This window comes from Caloenas nicobarica, chromosome 3 (assembly GCF_036013445.1).
Source record: "Caloenas nicobarica isolate bCalNic1 chromosome 3, bCalNic1.hap1, whole genome shotgun sequence".
In the NCBI taxonomy this organism is placed as follows: Eukaryota; Metazoa; Chordata; class Aves; order Columbiformes; family Columbidae; genus Caloenas; species Caloenas nicobarica.
The window spans coordinates 58,161,892-58,176,798 of NC_088247.1; the positions used below are offsets into that span (position 1 = coordinate 58,161,892).

The window sequence follows — 14,907 nt, forward strand, 5'->3', positions numbered from 1 at the left end:
TCATAGAAGGAAGAGAGACCAAGACTGCTAGTGCTTTGTCTCCTACCTCCTCGTTCACTGCAGCAAACAGACTGGAATCATCTCCAAAGACAACTGGCAGGAGCAAACATGCAGCAGTCATTTTCATATCTGTCAAAGGCAAGGATTTCTGCTAAATTACAAATGAAAACGTCCTGGAAAAGCAGATTGCAGCCTATGAAACAGTGAACAGCTCAGCAGTGGAACTGTTGTTCAGTGCATTTTGAAGAGTAGTTTGTACCACAGTGGAGGTTTATGGGCCTCACGTGGCAATGGGCAGTAGTATTCAAATCATTCATGACACTCTGCTACTCAACATTATGATTAAGTTTCTCTCACAGTAAGTAGGCATGGCTTTCGTTTGCTTCTAGTGGAGTTTGTGAGCTGAGTAACCCTCCTGCCCCCACTGCCCATCCCCAGACTTCTCTCTCCCCAATAAATCAGATGTCTCTGGGGAGCTCTGTTGCTAAAGGACTCCACTTTGAAGGCTGCAGTACAAGCTGGTGCTGCTGAACCTCCTTGGATGTGGTACCCGCTACCCCTCCGGTTCAGCTATTAATCACTGTAACATCTTTTTTGGAGGTCAGAGTTCTCGTGGTGTGTGTTTCACTGAATCTGTTCTGTCAGGCATTTATTATCTAGGTGCCAGGCCAGGTTCTTTGTAAGAAAAACCAGGAAAGTAAAGGCATTGGGACCTTAGTAAAGTATGAGTTAAAATCTTTGTGTGCATGTTGTGTAAAAATAGGGGAAATTACTTGCTCATGTTTTTAAGGTTAAAGGAAGAAAAACCCAATCTGTTAAGCTACTCTGCTTACTTCTTTAAGAAACAGAGAGAAACTGCTATAGGAAACACACATGTTCATACTGTGTCGCCTCTGATTTGACATCCTGGCATTATGCCTGTTTGATAGAAAACAACAATCAAAGGAGCACTTCTCACAGAGCTAAACCCAGGCATAGGCATCTACAGCTGCAGTTTCGGAAGAATAAAGATTAACTCCTTCAGTGTTTTGTCCCTACAGAACTGCACTCCCAGACTTCTCAGACTGGAAGAAGTTGAGTGGCAGCAGATGCTTTCTCCCTCACAGCCAGGGAGCCAAACACATCAGGGTACCTGCATCTCTTTGCATGACTGTGGTACCTGCTCTCCAGGGGTACCAGTTTGCACACTTTTTCCTGCAATTTCTCTCTGCAGAGACCAGGTTACTTGAAATACAGGTAGCAGTAACTACTTTTCCCATTATTTCACTGAGATGAAGACTTCAACTGCAGAAACAGTACCTCTCTTTCTAAAGGAAGTTGCCCTTTTTTTGTGGGACTATTTCTAAACCATAAAATTAGATTTCTGCATATATTTTTAGAAAATAAGAACTCTTTCACGTATCGAGAAATGCGTAATTCTGCTCATCTTATTTTAAGGCAGTTACTAACTTTATCAAACCTGCAATCTTATTCAACAGGAAAAACAAAATGTCAATACCTGACAGACTTAATCTTCCTAGTAAGTTATTAGCTTTTATTCTTAATGCTTCCCCATCACTATATATTTTTCAAGCAACTGTGACATTTTAAAATGTTTTTGCAGTAAAATTAGAGCTAGTTTAGTTACATAAGTAAGAACAATTAGCTACAACAAAACTCTGATGTTCACAGCATAGATTTGTACTGACATTTCAGAATGTCTTCCTCTGTGTGCCGCTTCAGATTTTCTTGCAGCATAATGTTAATTGGATTATTCCTCACAACATATAAAGATAATATGTTTTCTGAATAAATCTCCAAAATCTCAACTGTTTTCTTATAAATGTCCATGTGTGTGAGAAGCTGGAACTCCCTAAAAAGCTAAAAGAAAAAGACAAATTTGATATTACTGCAATCCTCAAAACCAAAACTGAAAATAACACATGAGGTGCACACTTTGAAGACAGGATAAGACTAGCTCAGTAAAAGAAGATTATAAACTGGAGGGGATGGTTTCATTTCTTTTCAAAGCAGGGAAGAAATACACCAGGTAACACCAAAATACTTCAGAAAACCCACTGGTGTTGCGAGTGGCATGTTGAGCACAGGACCGGTGAATCTTTTAAAGTGGAGTTACCAGCAGAACTACAAATTATATTAAAGAGAACAATGTTGATGGATACTTCATGAGAAACATCCACTAAAATAGGTGCCTATGGCTGTATCACATCTATAACATAGATGTCAGTATTAAAAATAGCTCTGTTACCTCATAAGGACATCTTAAGAAAGGAAATAGTCTAAGAATGTCTTTTAAAGGTGCCTTATCGCTGATCATCTTCCTCCGTATTTCTATTGTCACATTCATTCTGTTTTCCACTTCTTTCCAGCTCCTCTGAGTTTTCATATATTCTTGCTGAAGCCACTTAATGTGTACATCCGTTGCACTGCCTTCAAGATGAACAGATTCTTCCTGTCAAGAAATGAAGGACAGAACTGTAGCAATCAGCAAGCCTTTTTGTCTGATGTGGCTCGTGTGATTCGAGTGTAGTCAAGCTCAGCAGAAAGTACCTGTAGTGTGGTTTCAGTAGCAGCGCTGTGAACTCATCCTCATATTCTAATAGTTATATTAAGATCTGTTTTCATATAATACTATAGCTATCAGCGAAGACTCCCAAGCTCAAATCACATATTTGAGGGTATTCATGAAATTCATATGCTTATGCCTGGTTTGCCTAATTGTGGTTTACTGGACATTAGTAGGCCGTTCTAATAATGACTCGGTGTTTAGCAATATTAGCTCTGTATTACCAAGAGAAATAGTATTTTCTTCTTACTCATACAGGTCCTAAAAGCAGGACAACTAACTTTCACACTCATGCAACTGACATACTTACCCCCACGGAAAACAGCTGAACTAAGAAAACTCTTAATGGAAAGTATTATTTGAGCATTTTGACTGTTAGTGTTTTCAAAGAGTTATTTTGTACTTGAAGATAGTTAAAAGTCTTCCTCAAAATTATTGTTATTGTCCCTGCTGTAATTCCAAGCCAGTGCTTACGAAGAGGAGCGGCTATCCAAAGCAGTACCTTTGTGGCAGCAGCCTGGGGCTATTTCGTTTCTATCAGAGGACGCAGTGAATTTGTCCATTGAAACAAGCTGAGGCAACACAGGGGTGCACTTGTAGTGCAGTTACCACTCTCAGGCTGCATTTACACTGGCTTTTTGTGTACATATTGTCACTGATGCAGCTGTGATCTATGTCAGCGGTGTCCTGTGAGTCAACACCAGAGCAAGTTGAGACACTTCCTCCTGTTCCTAACAACATTTAAGACACAGAGCTGCAAAACATCCCAAACTGCTTTGCAGTGCTCTGTACGTGCAATTAAACTTTCCAGTTTCATTAACATCCTTTTTTAAATTGTGCATGTGGTATTCCAAGAATGGTTGCACGAGGTACACAATTAAAAAACTCTCTCCCTCCTACTATTGTATCCATGGATTTTACTAGCCATCGGTACCACCGAAGAAAGTGAGCCCTGCATGCAGGACAGTTACCTACTGTGATCCCCGCAGGTACTGCCCCGGCCCTGGCTGTGTTAAAACAGTCTGCACTCTCTCTAATAGTGGATTTTAGTCTTAATTGTATTACAACAGTAATATTTATTTGTGTCCAGCTCGAGGAGGCATTCCTCTCCTGCTCCTCACTGCACAGGAACAGAGGTGGTGGCTCAGCTGATTTAGTTTCACACCCTCTTCTACCTGGCTGGGAGGGATGCTGGGAAAAACAGAGTAAGCATGACTGTGTAGCAGTATCTCCTCTGAGTTCTGTCAAGACTCCACTGAACTGGGCTTACGCCTTTATATTTAATAGCCTTCAGTAGATTTTTTTTTCTTCCATTACTTCTCTCAGTCACTTTTCCAACACTCATGTAATCGTGCCTTCCACAGCATCCTGCCTTAAATTCAGCAGTTTAACTATGCTGTCGGAAGAAATGCCTTCTTCTTTTCATCTTCTCCTGCTGCTTCTGCCTTCTAATTATTGTATTGGATTCAATACCTATTCACCATCTCCTTGCCACTGTAGTTTTATAGATATGCCGTATTCCGTCCTCGTCCACCACTTTTCCAGCCAAGACTGTCCTAACCTGTTTAATCATTCCAGAAAAAAAAGCTGGTCCCTGCTTTCAATTATCCTTGTTATTGCCTTTGCATATTTTCTAATTTCACTACAGCCTTTATGAAATAGGGGCAGTAAAACTTTGAATACTAGTTGAGGTGCTGGGTCACCACAGGTACATACAATGGAATAATGCACTAGCTTTTGTTTCTTTCTGAAATACTTCTCAACATTCAAAATACTTTTTTTGGACTGCTGCTTATTATTGTGCCAAGTTTTCTTAGGCATAATACAAAAATATTGTTAGTGAAAGGTAATAATAAGCTCAGAGCCCATCACTGTACATGTTGTTAGGAGAGAGTTTTCTCCTTGTGCCTTATTTTTACATCTATCACTATTTAATTTTACCTGCTGGTTTTTTGCTCTATCACTCAGTAGCATGGAGTCCTTCTGCAGTTCTTCAGTCAGTCTTTGTCTTTAGTACCCTTAGTAGCATCACCAAATGTGACCAACCAACTATTCTCCTATTTCCACATCATTTAGAAATATACTGAACTGCATAAACTAAGGATTAATAATCTTTTCCACTGTAAAAATCAACTATTTCTGCCCAGCCATCTTTATTTTATCTTTTGACTGTTCATCCATGCCAGGACCTTCCTGCTTATCCCCTCAGATTATATCCCCTAAGAGCCTTTGAAAGGCATGTGGCGAAAACTCTTCTGAAGTTAAACTGTATCAGCTGGATTTCCAGTGTCCTCAGGGTTCCTGAATACTTCAAAGAACTAATTAATTTATGAAGAATTACTTCCGTTTATAGAAACTTTGTTGATTCCTTCCCAATGTGTTCATGTCTTGGGTGTGCGTTACAGTTCTTGCCGATCTGGCCAGTAAAGTCAGCAGGTTTCTGGGTCAATATGTTCCCTAGTGCTCTCCTGAAACTCTAGAAACTGGCATCACATCAGTAACCTCAGATTTTCTAGTATCATATTTTATGAGAGAAATTGGACATCACAATTAGAAAATTAGCTATTTTATCCTTGGACACCTCTGAAAATTTTCCACAAATGTCATCTGGTCTGGGAATGTTTTACTGCTCACTTCAGTGTATTATTCTGTAATCTCTTTACTGATGCACTGATCTGAGACAGGCGCCCTGACATTGCCGATGAAGAGTGGTCCCAGTAACGTGACTGCCTGACCTCCTTGTCTGAAAAGCCTTGCAAAGTCTGCCTGGTTTTTTGGTATGGCCTTATATTTTGCAAGCACCCCTTCACCTGGAGAGGGTACCCTGAACACTCCTGTCCCTTAGCAGCCTCAGGCTTCCTGCTTCTCGCCTGTTTGTAAAAGCCTCTATAACCAGGCCAGAAAAAGCAGGAAACCACAAAAGCAATTCTGTGTAAATCTCCAGCGGATCACTCACAGTCATTAGAGTCCTGTTTTGCTACTCGCATGTCACCTGCAAGCTCCCTGCGTCAGTGTTTGGTATTTTCTGGTATCTCATTTGTCTTGGTTACTGACTGTGAATACCATTCTAGTAATCCACACATCCCCAAGTGAGCCATACAGCCGCTCCTTAACCTGTTAACTTGCACTAAGTTGGATGGATTTATGTCTTGCTTCAGCATGACCTCTGCACAAAAACAAGTGTTGCTCCATTTTTGTCAGCCTCAAGATACTTGTGCTTTCTCACACATGCACATACAAACTACTGGCTTCTCTTGTGGGTCTGCTTCCAAGCCTCCTGACTGTAGAGCAGGAGCTTCTTCGGCCACCTGATGTGGAGCACAGTGGCTCATTTCCAGAGGGGCCACCACCTTCAGCGTCTTACTTGCAGAGGCAGGAAAGCAAAGCAAACTCTGCTTAGTGTGCTGTAACCACAGACAAACTGACAGGGTTGCTTGGAAACAAACATCGAGGAGAACAAGTTGTCACCTTTACTCCAGCTAATCTCCATCCCCCTTGTCAAGGCAAACACCACTCAAGTTGATGGACTTTCCATGCAGTCAGCTCTGCCCTTGAGAGCTAGTTTAGCTAATGACATTATTCAATTAGCAAAATGAGACCAATTGTCATTTTTGTAAGCATCAATGGCAAGCTACCAATAGAAATACAGCAGTGGTATAAGGAAGAGTTGCTATCATACTTACCTATTAGGAAAAAAAATGTGATAGAAGGACAAACTTCATTGTCTAAATCATCTATTACATATGAGTAGCACAAACAAAGGTCAGTGTCAGAATTAGTTTTCTTGCAGCGTTCAGATTGCTTAGAGCAATCACTATCTGTAAGCTTTTCACCTTTTTAAGCTGCGCTTCTAGGCTAGAGAAAGGTACTGGTAGTTCCGAACTTCAAGCTCTTTAACAGAGCTTGTTTGAACTAGTAGTCTATGTAATGGATACACATACCAGCCATAAAACACGTCTTAAAACTTCAGTCAAATAATAGAACTCCAGAAATGTACCAAGTCTGTGGTAGCATCGTTCAGATACCAATTAATGACAGTTATCTACTGGCCTTAGTAGCCACCGCTGTTCCAGAGTTTACTTCTCATTGACGAAAGTCCAGTGGAAACATAACAAAGTATCTGAGGATGGGCAGCGGTAAGTATAATGTAAAACACTCGGGCTGTTGTAAAACTATGCTGCTTGCAATGAAAGAGTAAGCCAATACTGAGTTCTAGGGTTGACATTAGCAACAAGAGTTGCCGTGATTTTGGGGACTCCTTGTCTATACACAGTAGGTTTAATACAGCAGCAGCTCTGTGCCTTTTATATCTAATAACTTCATTTCATTTTGTCTCTGAGTGGTTGCATTCCTGCTAGGTAACACAAACAATATACTACAGTTATATAGTGCTATGTAAATATGGATTAGCTGACAACTGAGAGGATAGATTTACTGCATCACTGCATATTTCTAATTCTGACTGCAAGTGGTGCACATTTCTTCGTCAAGAGCAGAGCCAAACAATTGGACCTTACTGGTACATTAGGTCGAATAGCAATACTTGTCTTTAGCAGAACCAGTTTGGAATTAGAGAACAGTGAAATTAAATATTTGTGGATGAGTAGCTCTTTTCAGTCAACCTAGCTGAAAATCTAAAGGGCAAAAGCATCCTGATTTATGTTGTTCATTATTTCTAAGTATAGTGTCATTCAAATAAAATCTGAAGGTTTTTGATAGAGCAGGAAAGTTTGACAACACTTGAATTTTACAGAAATGATTTCTGAGCTCAAGATTTATTAGATTCTAACATCAAAAGAAGTTTTGGCTTTTTATGAAAAATTTACAAAATACCATGCTTGTAGCATAACATTCTGTGTGTAACTTGCTTTATAACTCAATTTCCGTTATCTTCAGCCCTTCTTCCTATTTTGCAAATTTGCCTTTTTTGTAGTAAAGTGCAATGAATGAGTATTAACTCAGCCACACCTAAATGCAGGATTCACTTAGAATGTTTTCATTTTCTCCTTTTAGTTTTTAGTTTGCGAGCAGGTTGATTTTTAATGTAAGTAGGAAAGTAGCTAATAAGTGGCTTTCTTTTGAGGGAAAGAAGTTACCTCAGTGGGACACCATTTTACAAGGTATTTTAAATTTCATTGGAGAATGAGTTCAAATGTGATCTTAAAACTTTCCATTTAACTTGAAGATTGCAGGTGTGAACAGGAAGAATCTGGGTTTGGAAAGCTGGTTACTCTACGAGTCTATCAGTCTATCACGTGCTAATTTAGGGAAGATTCTAGATCCTCTCCACTTTAACCAGTAAAGCAAGAAAGCTAGTGACAGCACAGCAATATTCCAGTAAAATTGCGACAATAAACCTCAGTTATTTCAATATACCACAGAAAAGCAATCCTATCTAGACTGAAGCCAAGATCTCCTATCTTAACATCTGAAGAAAAGAAACCAAAAGGAACAGATCAGCATATGCGCAGGAGAGAACTAAAAAATAGCCTTTTAAAATAAGGAATTCTTCATTCTTGAGGCCACCCAAACTCCTCTGACCAGATTTTCAGTTGTCACCAGTAACAACCATCCTTGCAGTGATAAAGAAAATGTTAATTGGCCATCTTTATTTTTTATATATATAGAATTTTGTCTTATTTGACAATGTACATACTTAATTTACAACATAAAGAATTTCTTTTTAAATAATAAAACTTTGATTTAAAAAAAAACCCAGTCTTTCTGGAACAAACAAGAATTTACTTCAATGCCTTTAGAAAACAAGCTGCCTTTTTGTCACAAGCTCCTGAGAAATACTGCAGAAGAGAGAAAAAGGTCAAAAGGATGCAGAAGGGATTGGATTAGGATGCTCACATTAAAGCAGGAAAACATACATGTATAAAAGAACTAGAATCCAAATGTCTCACGTCTCCCATTTCTTGAAGCAAGAGGATAGGTAGTCATTTAGTCATAGACAGGTGTTTAAATAAAGCCCCAATTCTTTAATGTCCTTTTGGTGGATCTTGAGTTTTCCCAAGATACACCTAGAGATTATATTGCCATATTCTTGTAAAAAGCCTCAGCTAGTGGGACATTTTTATTAGTCAGTGCCACAGCCAGGGAAGTCAAGCTGCTACATCTCTTTGTGGGGAAGAAGGGAACAATTTACATCTCTGTGCTGTTTAGGATACAGGAAATATAAGAGAAAGTAAAAGTTTTTCAGGGAAACTCAGAATCCTTTTGCCTCCTTCCAGTTTAACTCTTTGTTTGCTTACAACATTATGGCTAGCAGAAAATACCTACAACTCTAGAAGAGGAGGAACATAATTCCTTCTTCAATTTCTAAAGTAAACAAGGAATGACAAGTGATGGCTTTTGGCAATGCGGTTAAGAAGAGCAGTGATTCCTAATTTACAGACACACAGCCCACTACAGTTACACCTTCTCTACAGAAAAATGAAGTCGAGCATGCAGGATCACTGCAAAGCCCTTCTCAACTAGCTGATGTGACAAACAAGACCCACATTTGCCCTTTCCAAGCATAAGCAGATAAAGGATGACTAACTCTTAATGCATGCACAAAACCAGGAGCCTGTCATCTCTCCTTTAGCGCATTCAAGACAGTTTATTATTTTGCACCCAAAGCAAAGGTTTCTTTCTTCACACATTCTGCAAACCTTTCAACTAAAGCAGGCAAAAAGAAGAAAGTGTTTATTCCTGCATACATTAATCAAAAGAAGATAAACAGAAATTATTGAAGCTTCCGGGGAAAAAAAAAGCCCAAAACACGCATCTGCTCTTTGGGTAGAAAACTACAGCTACCTTTAAACACAAGGGCTATTTATGCAGAAATGCATCCAGCAAGTCACCCTTGCTGTCCTAAAGACAGCGTCTGGTAAACAGAAGGACGGACATATGTGAACCAAAGTCAAATATCTGCTTACACATCTTTTTAATCACATTCTTACAATCGTTTAAATTTTACCACATTTTAATTGCAGCACTGAAGGAAGTGCAAGACACATTGGCAAAGCATAACTGGAACCTAAAAGTATCTATGAAAGAGTATAAATTAATTAGTATGCTTCAAACACTGGACAGTGATATCTCTTTGAATTATCTTACTTAAGGTAAGTACAGCAACTGCATGCATACATTTATAAGCATTCCTGTGTATATCACACATCAACTCAAACAGCTTTTATATAACAAAGTGCAACGTAACAGTAGGATATGGCCATTTGCTACCAGCTCAAATATCACTTTGCTTCTTTTTTGTACAGAGGTTTCAGCTCTTGGACATAAGCCTCTATTGTTTTTCGCTCTAACCGGAGGTGTATAACCTAAACCAGAATGGGTATATTGAATTTTTAAAAAAAGACAGAATTCTATGTCCAACTGACAACAACTGTGCAAGGCATCCAGTATTGGGTTCAGCTCCACTGTTGATACTTAGTTCTCCAGGATAAAAAAAAAAAAAGCTAGAAGGTCTGGCTTTAGGACAATCTCTATATAAAATGAATTTAAATAAGGTGAGATCACTTGGTTCTCTCCTTTACTGGCTGGTGGCCTTCCTGTCGATGGGGGAGTGGAAAGACACAGAACTCAGTTAAGCACCAAAAAAAAAAAAAATCTTACCTCTACCTGCATCTGGATGTCATCAGGTTTATTTTCAGCAGATGAAGATTTCCTGGTCTGTCCTCGCCTGTGGCCAAACTTGCATTTGTTCCTCAGGACTTGCTCATCATCTTCAATGGGTCTCCGCACATATTTGAAACGATCTTTAAGGGCCCGTTTCCACAGCAGCTGCACAGGGAAAAAAAAAACAAACCTGTTATTACCACTATCTTTCAAGAATTTGTCCTATTCCTAAAGCAGGTCACTTCATTTTATCTAACCCTGTTTTATAAAAAATTGTTTGCCACTAAGCAGAAAAAGACTCGTAGGGTGGCGTCAGCACACTGGTGCCTTCCGGACTGAAGGAAACCCAAGCACCTGTGGTATACGACTCTATGGCAACTAATCAGCAGGGCTACTGGCACTGGCGTGGTTTGTTAAGGATGACAGTAATCGAACCTAAGGGTTGGGTTTATCCAGTTTAACCAGGGCTGTCAGTGAAACTGCAGTTTGCTTTCCTTGTCTCAGCTCTACTTTTGGATGCTCAGTTGATGACCTCAGGCCATGAAACTACACGGTGAAGCGGCTCAGCTTACTGATGCCACAGAAAATCAATGCAGTTTACTTTGAGCGGGTTATTTTTCTCCTGCCTCTGACTGGTCATGCCATTGCATTATTATTATATCTAACACAAGGGAGCAGGAAAGAGGCAGTGGGGCGCTCCTTTTTGCAGGAAGCCTACAGTTACACTGGATCAACTGTATTATTAACCTGAACTCACAATTGCTGAATTAAAAGGATCATTTAAGTAGGTCCTAGTGTTGGTGAGACTCCTCAAAGCATGTGAATTGCAACTTGAAGGCAGTTTTGCATTGCAAGGTGATAAAGTCCCTGTTTAATGGAGACTCTCATCACTCCTTGGCAGTCAGACTTCATCATGCAGCCTTACGGACAGACGGCTGTTTACCTGCGGTCCCCGGCTGGGCGTCCCATGGCAGGACCCAGCCGTGCTAACTACTGACGTGAGGGGAAACAATTACTACACCAAGGCTGCTAAACATGTCTGCAGGCAAACCCTGCAGTTGTGAATACTGAAAATGTTCTGTCAGATCCTCAAAAGCAACTGCTGATTTCAGTTATTGAGGGTTTGCAACAGTCAGAGGGAACAAAAATTAGTCAGAAAAGTGACTGCAAATGACAGGACATGGCAGGAGAGTTTCAAATAGCTGTTACCTCATTTTCTAAAAGTGACTCCAGTACTATACTCATTTAAAATTATACTCGAGCCTGTACTCACTGACATACTAAAACACAATATAAACAGAAGAATGATTACCCCAAATTTCTTACCAAAATGATGTCCTTTATTAGTCATGGTTGTATGACTTTAAGGCTTCACTTTGTATAAACCAGAATTCAGTAAAAGTAGGGTAAGTAGTACAGTATCTTGTTTTGCAGCGAGTCTGACAGGCCTGCCATTCTCACCCATGGGATATAGGTGGGAGGGTCTCTTAAAATATGGTGGTGAAGGCACCACGACCTTGCCTTTCTCCTGCTGAAAATACTGCTCTCATCTCCCTAGGGTAGTAGCTGCCTTACAGGTCCTCAATCCTAAAAGCAAGACCTCCATGAAAGGCAAAAAAAGAGAGTGGAAGAGCTATGAGAATATAGCCCCTGTTGCATCTACCTCAGCTCTCCTTGGGCAAACCTGGGCCGGCCAGGGCAGGTGTGCCCTTCATGGTGGGACACTTTCTGCCACCCTCATACAGGCTCTTACAGAAGTACCCTCTCCCTGCCAGTCACATGTGAACACCTGAAAGCTGGAAAGAAAAAGACCCATCTGCATTTCTAGAATGTAAACTTCAGACTTTAAGGATTCTGCCAGAACAGAAGTTATGTTTTCACCAACCAAAACGTGATGATTAGAAATAGAGGACAACTGCTCATTCAGTCTTGTCCCAAGGCACGTTTACAGCCTCGGTTTGAGCGTCACACCCCAGCACTGTTTTCACAAGCAGTAACATGACTGCATGCCTTGAAAATCCCAGTTGGTATCAGCCTGAACCATTAGGGTTCCTAAATAGGTCTACAATGCTGGCCCTATGCATTTACATCTTGATGCAAATACTCCAGCGTTATATGCCTAGCCAAATTTATTTGGAACATTGCTATTTTAAGGCTGTTAAGAAACATGCAGACAAAAACCTTAGCCCAACGTTTCTCTGAAGTGCTCAACAGATGTTAAAATATTTTAAAACATTATTATCCCAGAATATATTAGCAGCTGACAATTTAAATATCCCCTTAGTTGTGTTTTGCGCAGTTTCTTTCTTTTGAAAACCTTTGTTTAGCTAGAAGACACTTTCGCTTATTCTTCTACATGAGAGAATATGCTGATGCCTATACAGAGCTTTAAATATCCCTCAAAGTTCAAAACAGTCAGCTGTTTCAACCTCCTGTCCTCAGATAAATTGAGAGTTTTAACTAAATCTACTTCTGTAATAGGATTCTCATAAGCTTAGCCAAGTCCTTTCTCACATACCTATTACATGAATGAGACTGTGATCACGCACATTTATGTGGTTTCTCTAGTGGGTAATGCGTCTTATAAAAAAGTATGTTTTTATTACCATTTTTGAGCTGATAACTTTATTTTGTATTAATTCTGCCCCGTCCCCACCTCCCCAAAAAAAGAAAAAAAAAAAAAAAAAAAAGGCCAGACCACTCCAGGAAGGTTTAAAATGCTTGTAAGGGAGCAGAAGGATTACTCTGTGTCTATCTGACATAGGAGGGAAAGGATTACACACAGATTAAAAGCAGTAATTTCCTAGCGAATAATCATTTTATGCGCAGAGGTTACATAAATCAGGCATGTCAGCACAGGGATCCCGGGCATCACCGGCATCCCAGCACTGCTCAGCAGCCCCGAGCTCAAGGGAGATGCTTACGCAAAACCCACTGGCAAGCAGTGCAATGCCAGAGCCCTCTCTTCTCCTTCCTCATGTGTGGTTGTCTGGAAATCATACAATTTCCAGTTGCTGGCTGAAATGAAATAAGGGCAGTGACTCTTTCCAAATGGATGGTTGTAACCCTCCTAAAAGGAATAGATACAAGTAGAACAGTATCTTACAAGTGGTCAAGAAACAGTGTCATGCCAATTTTCTTTTGATTGCTGTGACTGTAACCTTGGCTTTTTCTATATAACCTATTTCTCGGTAACTAATAACAAATGTTACATTGATTACACTATAGATCAGAAATCTAACAATCTATTTCATTTTTTAAATGGAGAATAATTTTTTAAAATGTTATATGTGTTACCTTAGGATTACATCGTTCTTTCAGTAGAAGAAAACATCCTGGGAAAAATTCCTTACATAAAAACTTTAAAACACTTCTTTCCAAAAGCCAATCTTGCAACAGGGTTGCATGAAATTGATTTCATTCCATGTGCTCCACAGACCTCTTGAGTCTTGCTTTTACTATAAAATTATTTTTAAAAAAATATTATTTAGGATTAGGATAATTCTTCCTTAATTCCTGCTTCTACTGTGACCTAGTAAATAACCTTCTTTTGAAATTCGTAGTATATAAGTAGCTTACTCATAACCTTATTTTAAACTCATTCATTTAGGATCATTACAATCATTCAGACTATAGTCCATTAAATATCTTTTTCAAGGGCTGAAGACACAGAAGTGTATTTTTCTCTACTACAAAATTAAATAGGAAACCTTTTAACCAAGAAAATGGAATTATGGATAATCTACCAATAAATCTTGAAATGCTAAACCCTTAATGACCTCTCATTGCAACAGTGTATTGAAAATACTAGGCTATGTTTCTACATAATGCACACATTGGTTTAATTAGTTTTTTTAAACTACTTGTTAAAAATAGTTTGGAGTTGTAGACAAAAAATGTCCATATTTTGGAAAAACAAAAAGAACATAAACCAACCAACCACAAAAACAAAACAACCAAACAAACCAAGCCAAAAACTACCCCAAAAATTGAATGTTCAAAGTTTTGCAAGTAATTTTTTCCTGTCATGGAAATACTGGTATGAATTTAGGTGCTTTTAGGTTTGTTTTTTTGTTGTTGTTGTTCCTCTGTGTTTTCCAGCAGATCTTTCCTCTTTCCAGTTTCCCAAGCCATTTTATTTCCATGAAAATGTTGCAACAAAAGTGCTGACATCTCCAGTGCAAAGTTTCTCCAAGTTTTTTTATTACATCACGTTTTTTACCTTCTGATTTTCTGTTCTTGGTCAGAAGAAAAAGCTAATTCTGGAATGTCAAGATCTCTCATGGGATGAACTTTCCCTTTTCTCAGCCAGAAATCCCCAGGGGCTGCCCCTGCTCACTCACAGCACCCACAGACGTGTACACTGGCTGTGGAAGAACCCCGAATGGTTTCCACTGCATCCTTCTTGCAGGCAAGACACATCCATTCCTGGTGAAGGGCTCCAAACCATAAGTTAAAAATAAAATCGCACCACAGACAGGCCTTCTCAGGGCATCGCATTAAGAACTACTGCAGCCTTCTGCAGACCCCAGCAGATGCTGTGGCTGCTCCTCCACCCCAAAGGGTAAACAATTGTTTTCCTTCTAAGCATGAATTTAGACTTTAACTGTAGCTAGGAATCGAGACAAACCACAGCAAGAAATAAATAATGATAAATGAATGGCATTAACAATACAGTAAGACAGAGCATTTTGTGTGGCAGAAAGGAAAACACGCGA

General features: G+C 39.5%; 1 protein-coding gene across 1 annotated transcript in view; it reads right to left on the bottom strand.

Moving 5' to 3' along the window:
* Window positions 1-14,907, bottom strand: part of SAMD3 (sterile alpha motif domain containing 3) — a 33,260-nt gene that overhangs the window by 482 nt on the left and 17,871 nt on the right. The window contains exons 7-10 of the mRNA XM_065631483.1: window positions 10,193-10,354; window positions 2,249-2,452; window positions 1,689-1,860; window positions 47-129 (exon numbers count right to left, since the gene is read on the bottom strand). Coding sequence (XP_065487555.1) covers window positions 47-129; window positions 1,689-1,860; window positions 2,249-2,452; window positions 10,193-10,354 — 621 coding nt within the window. The remainder of the gene's footprint in view (window positions 1-46; window positions 130-1,688; window positions 1,861-2,248; window positions 2,453-10,192; window positions 10,355-14,907) is intronic.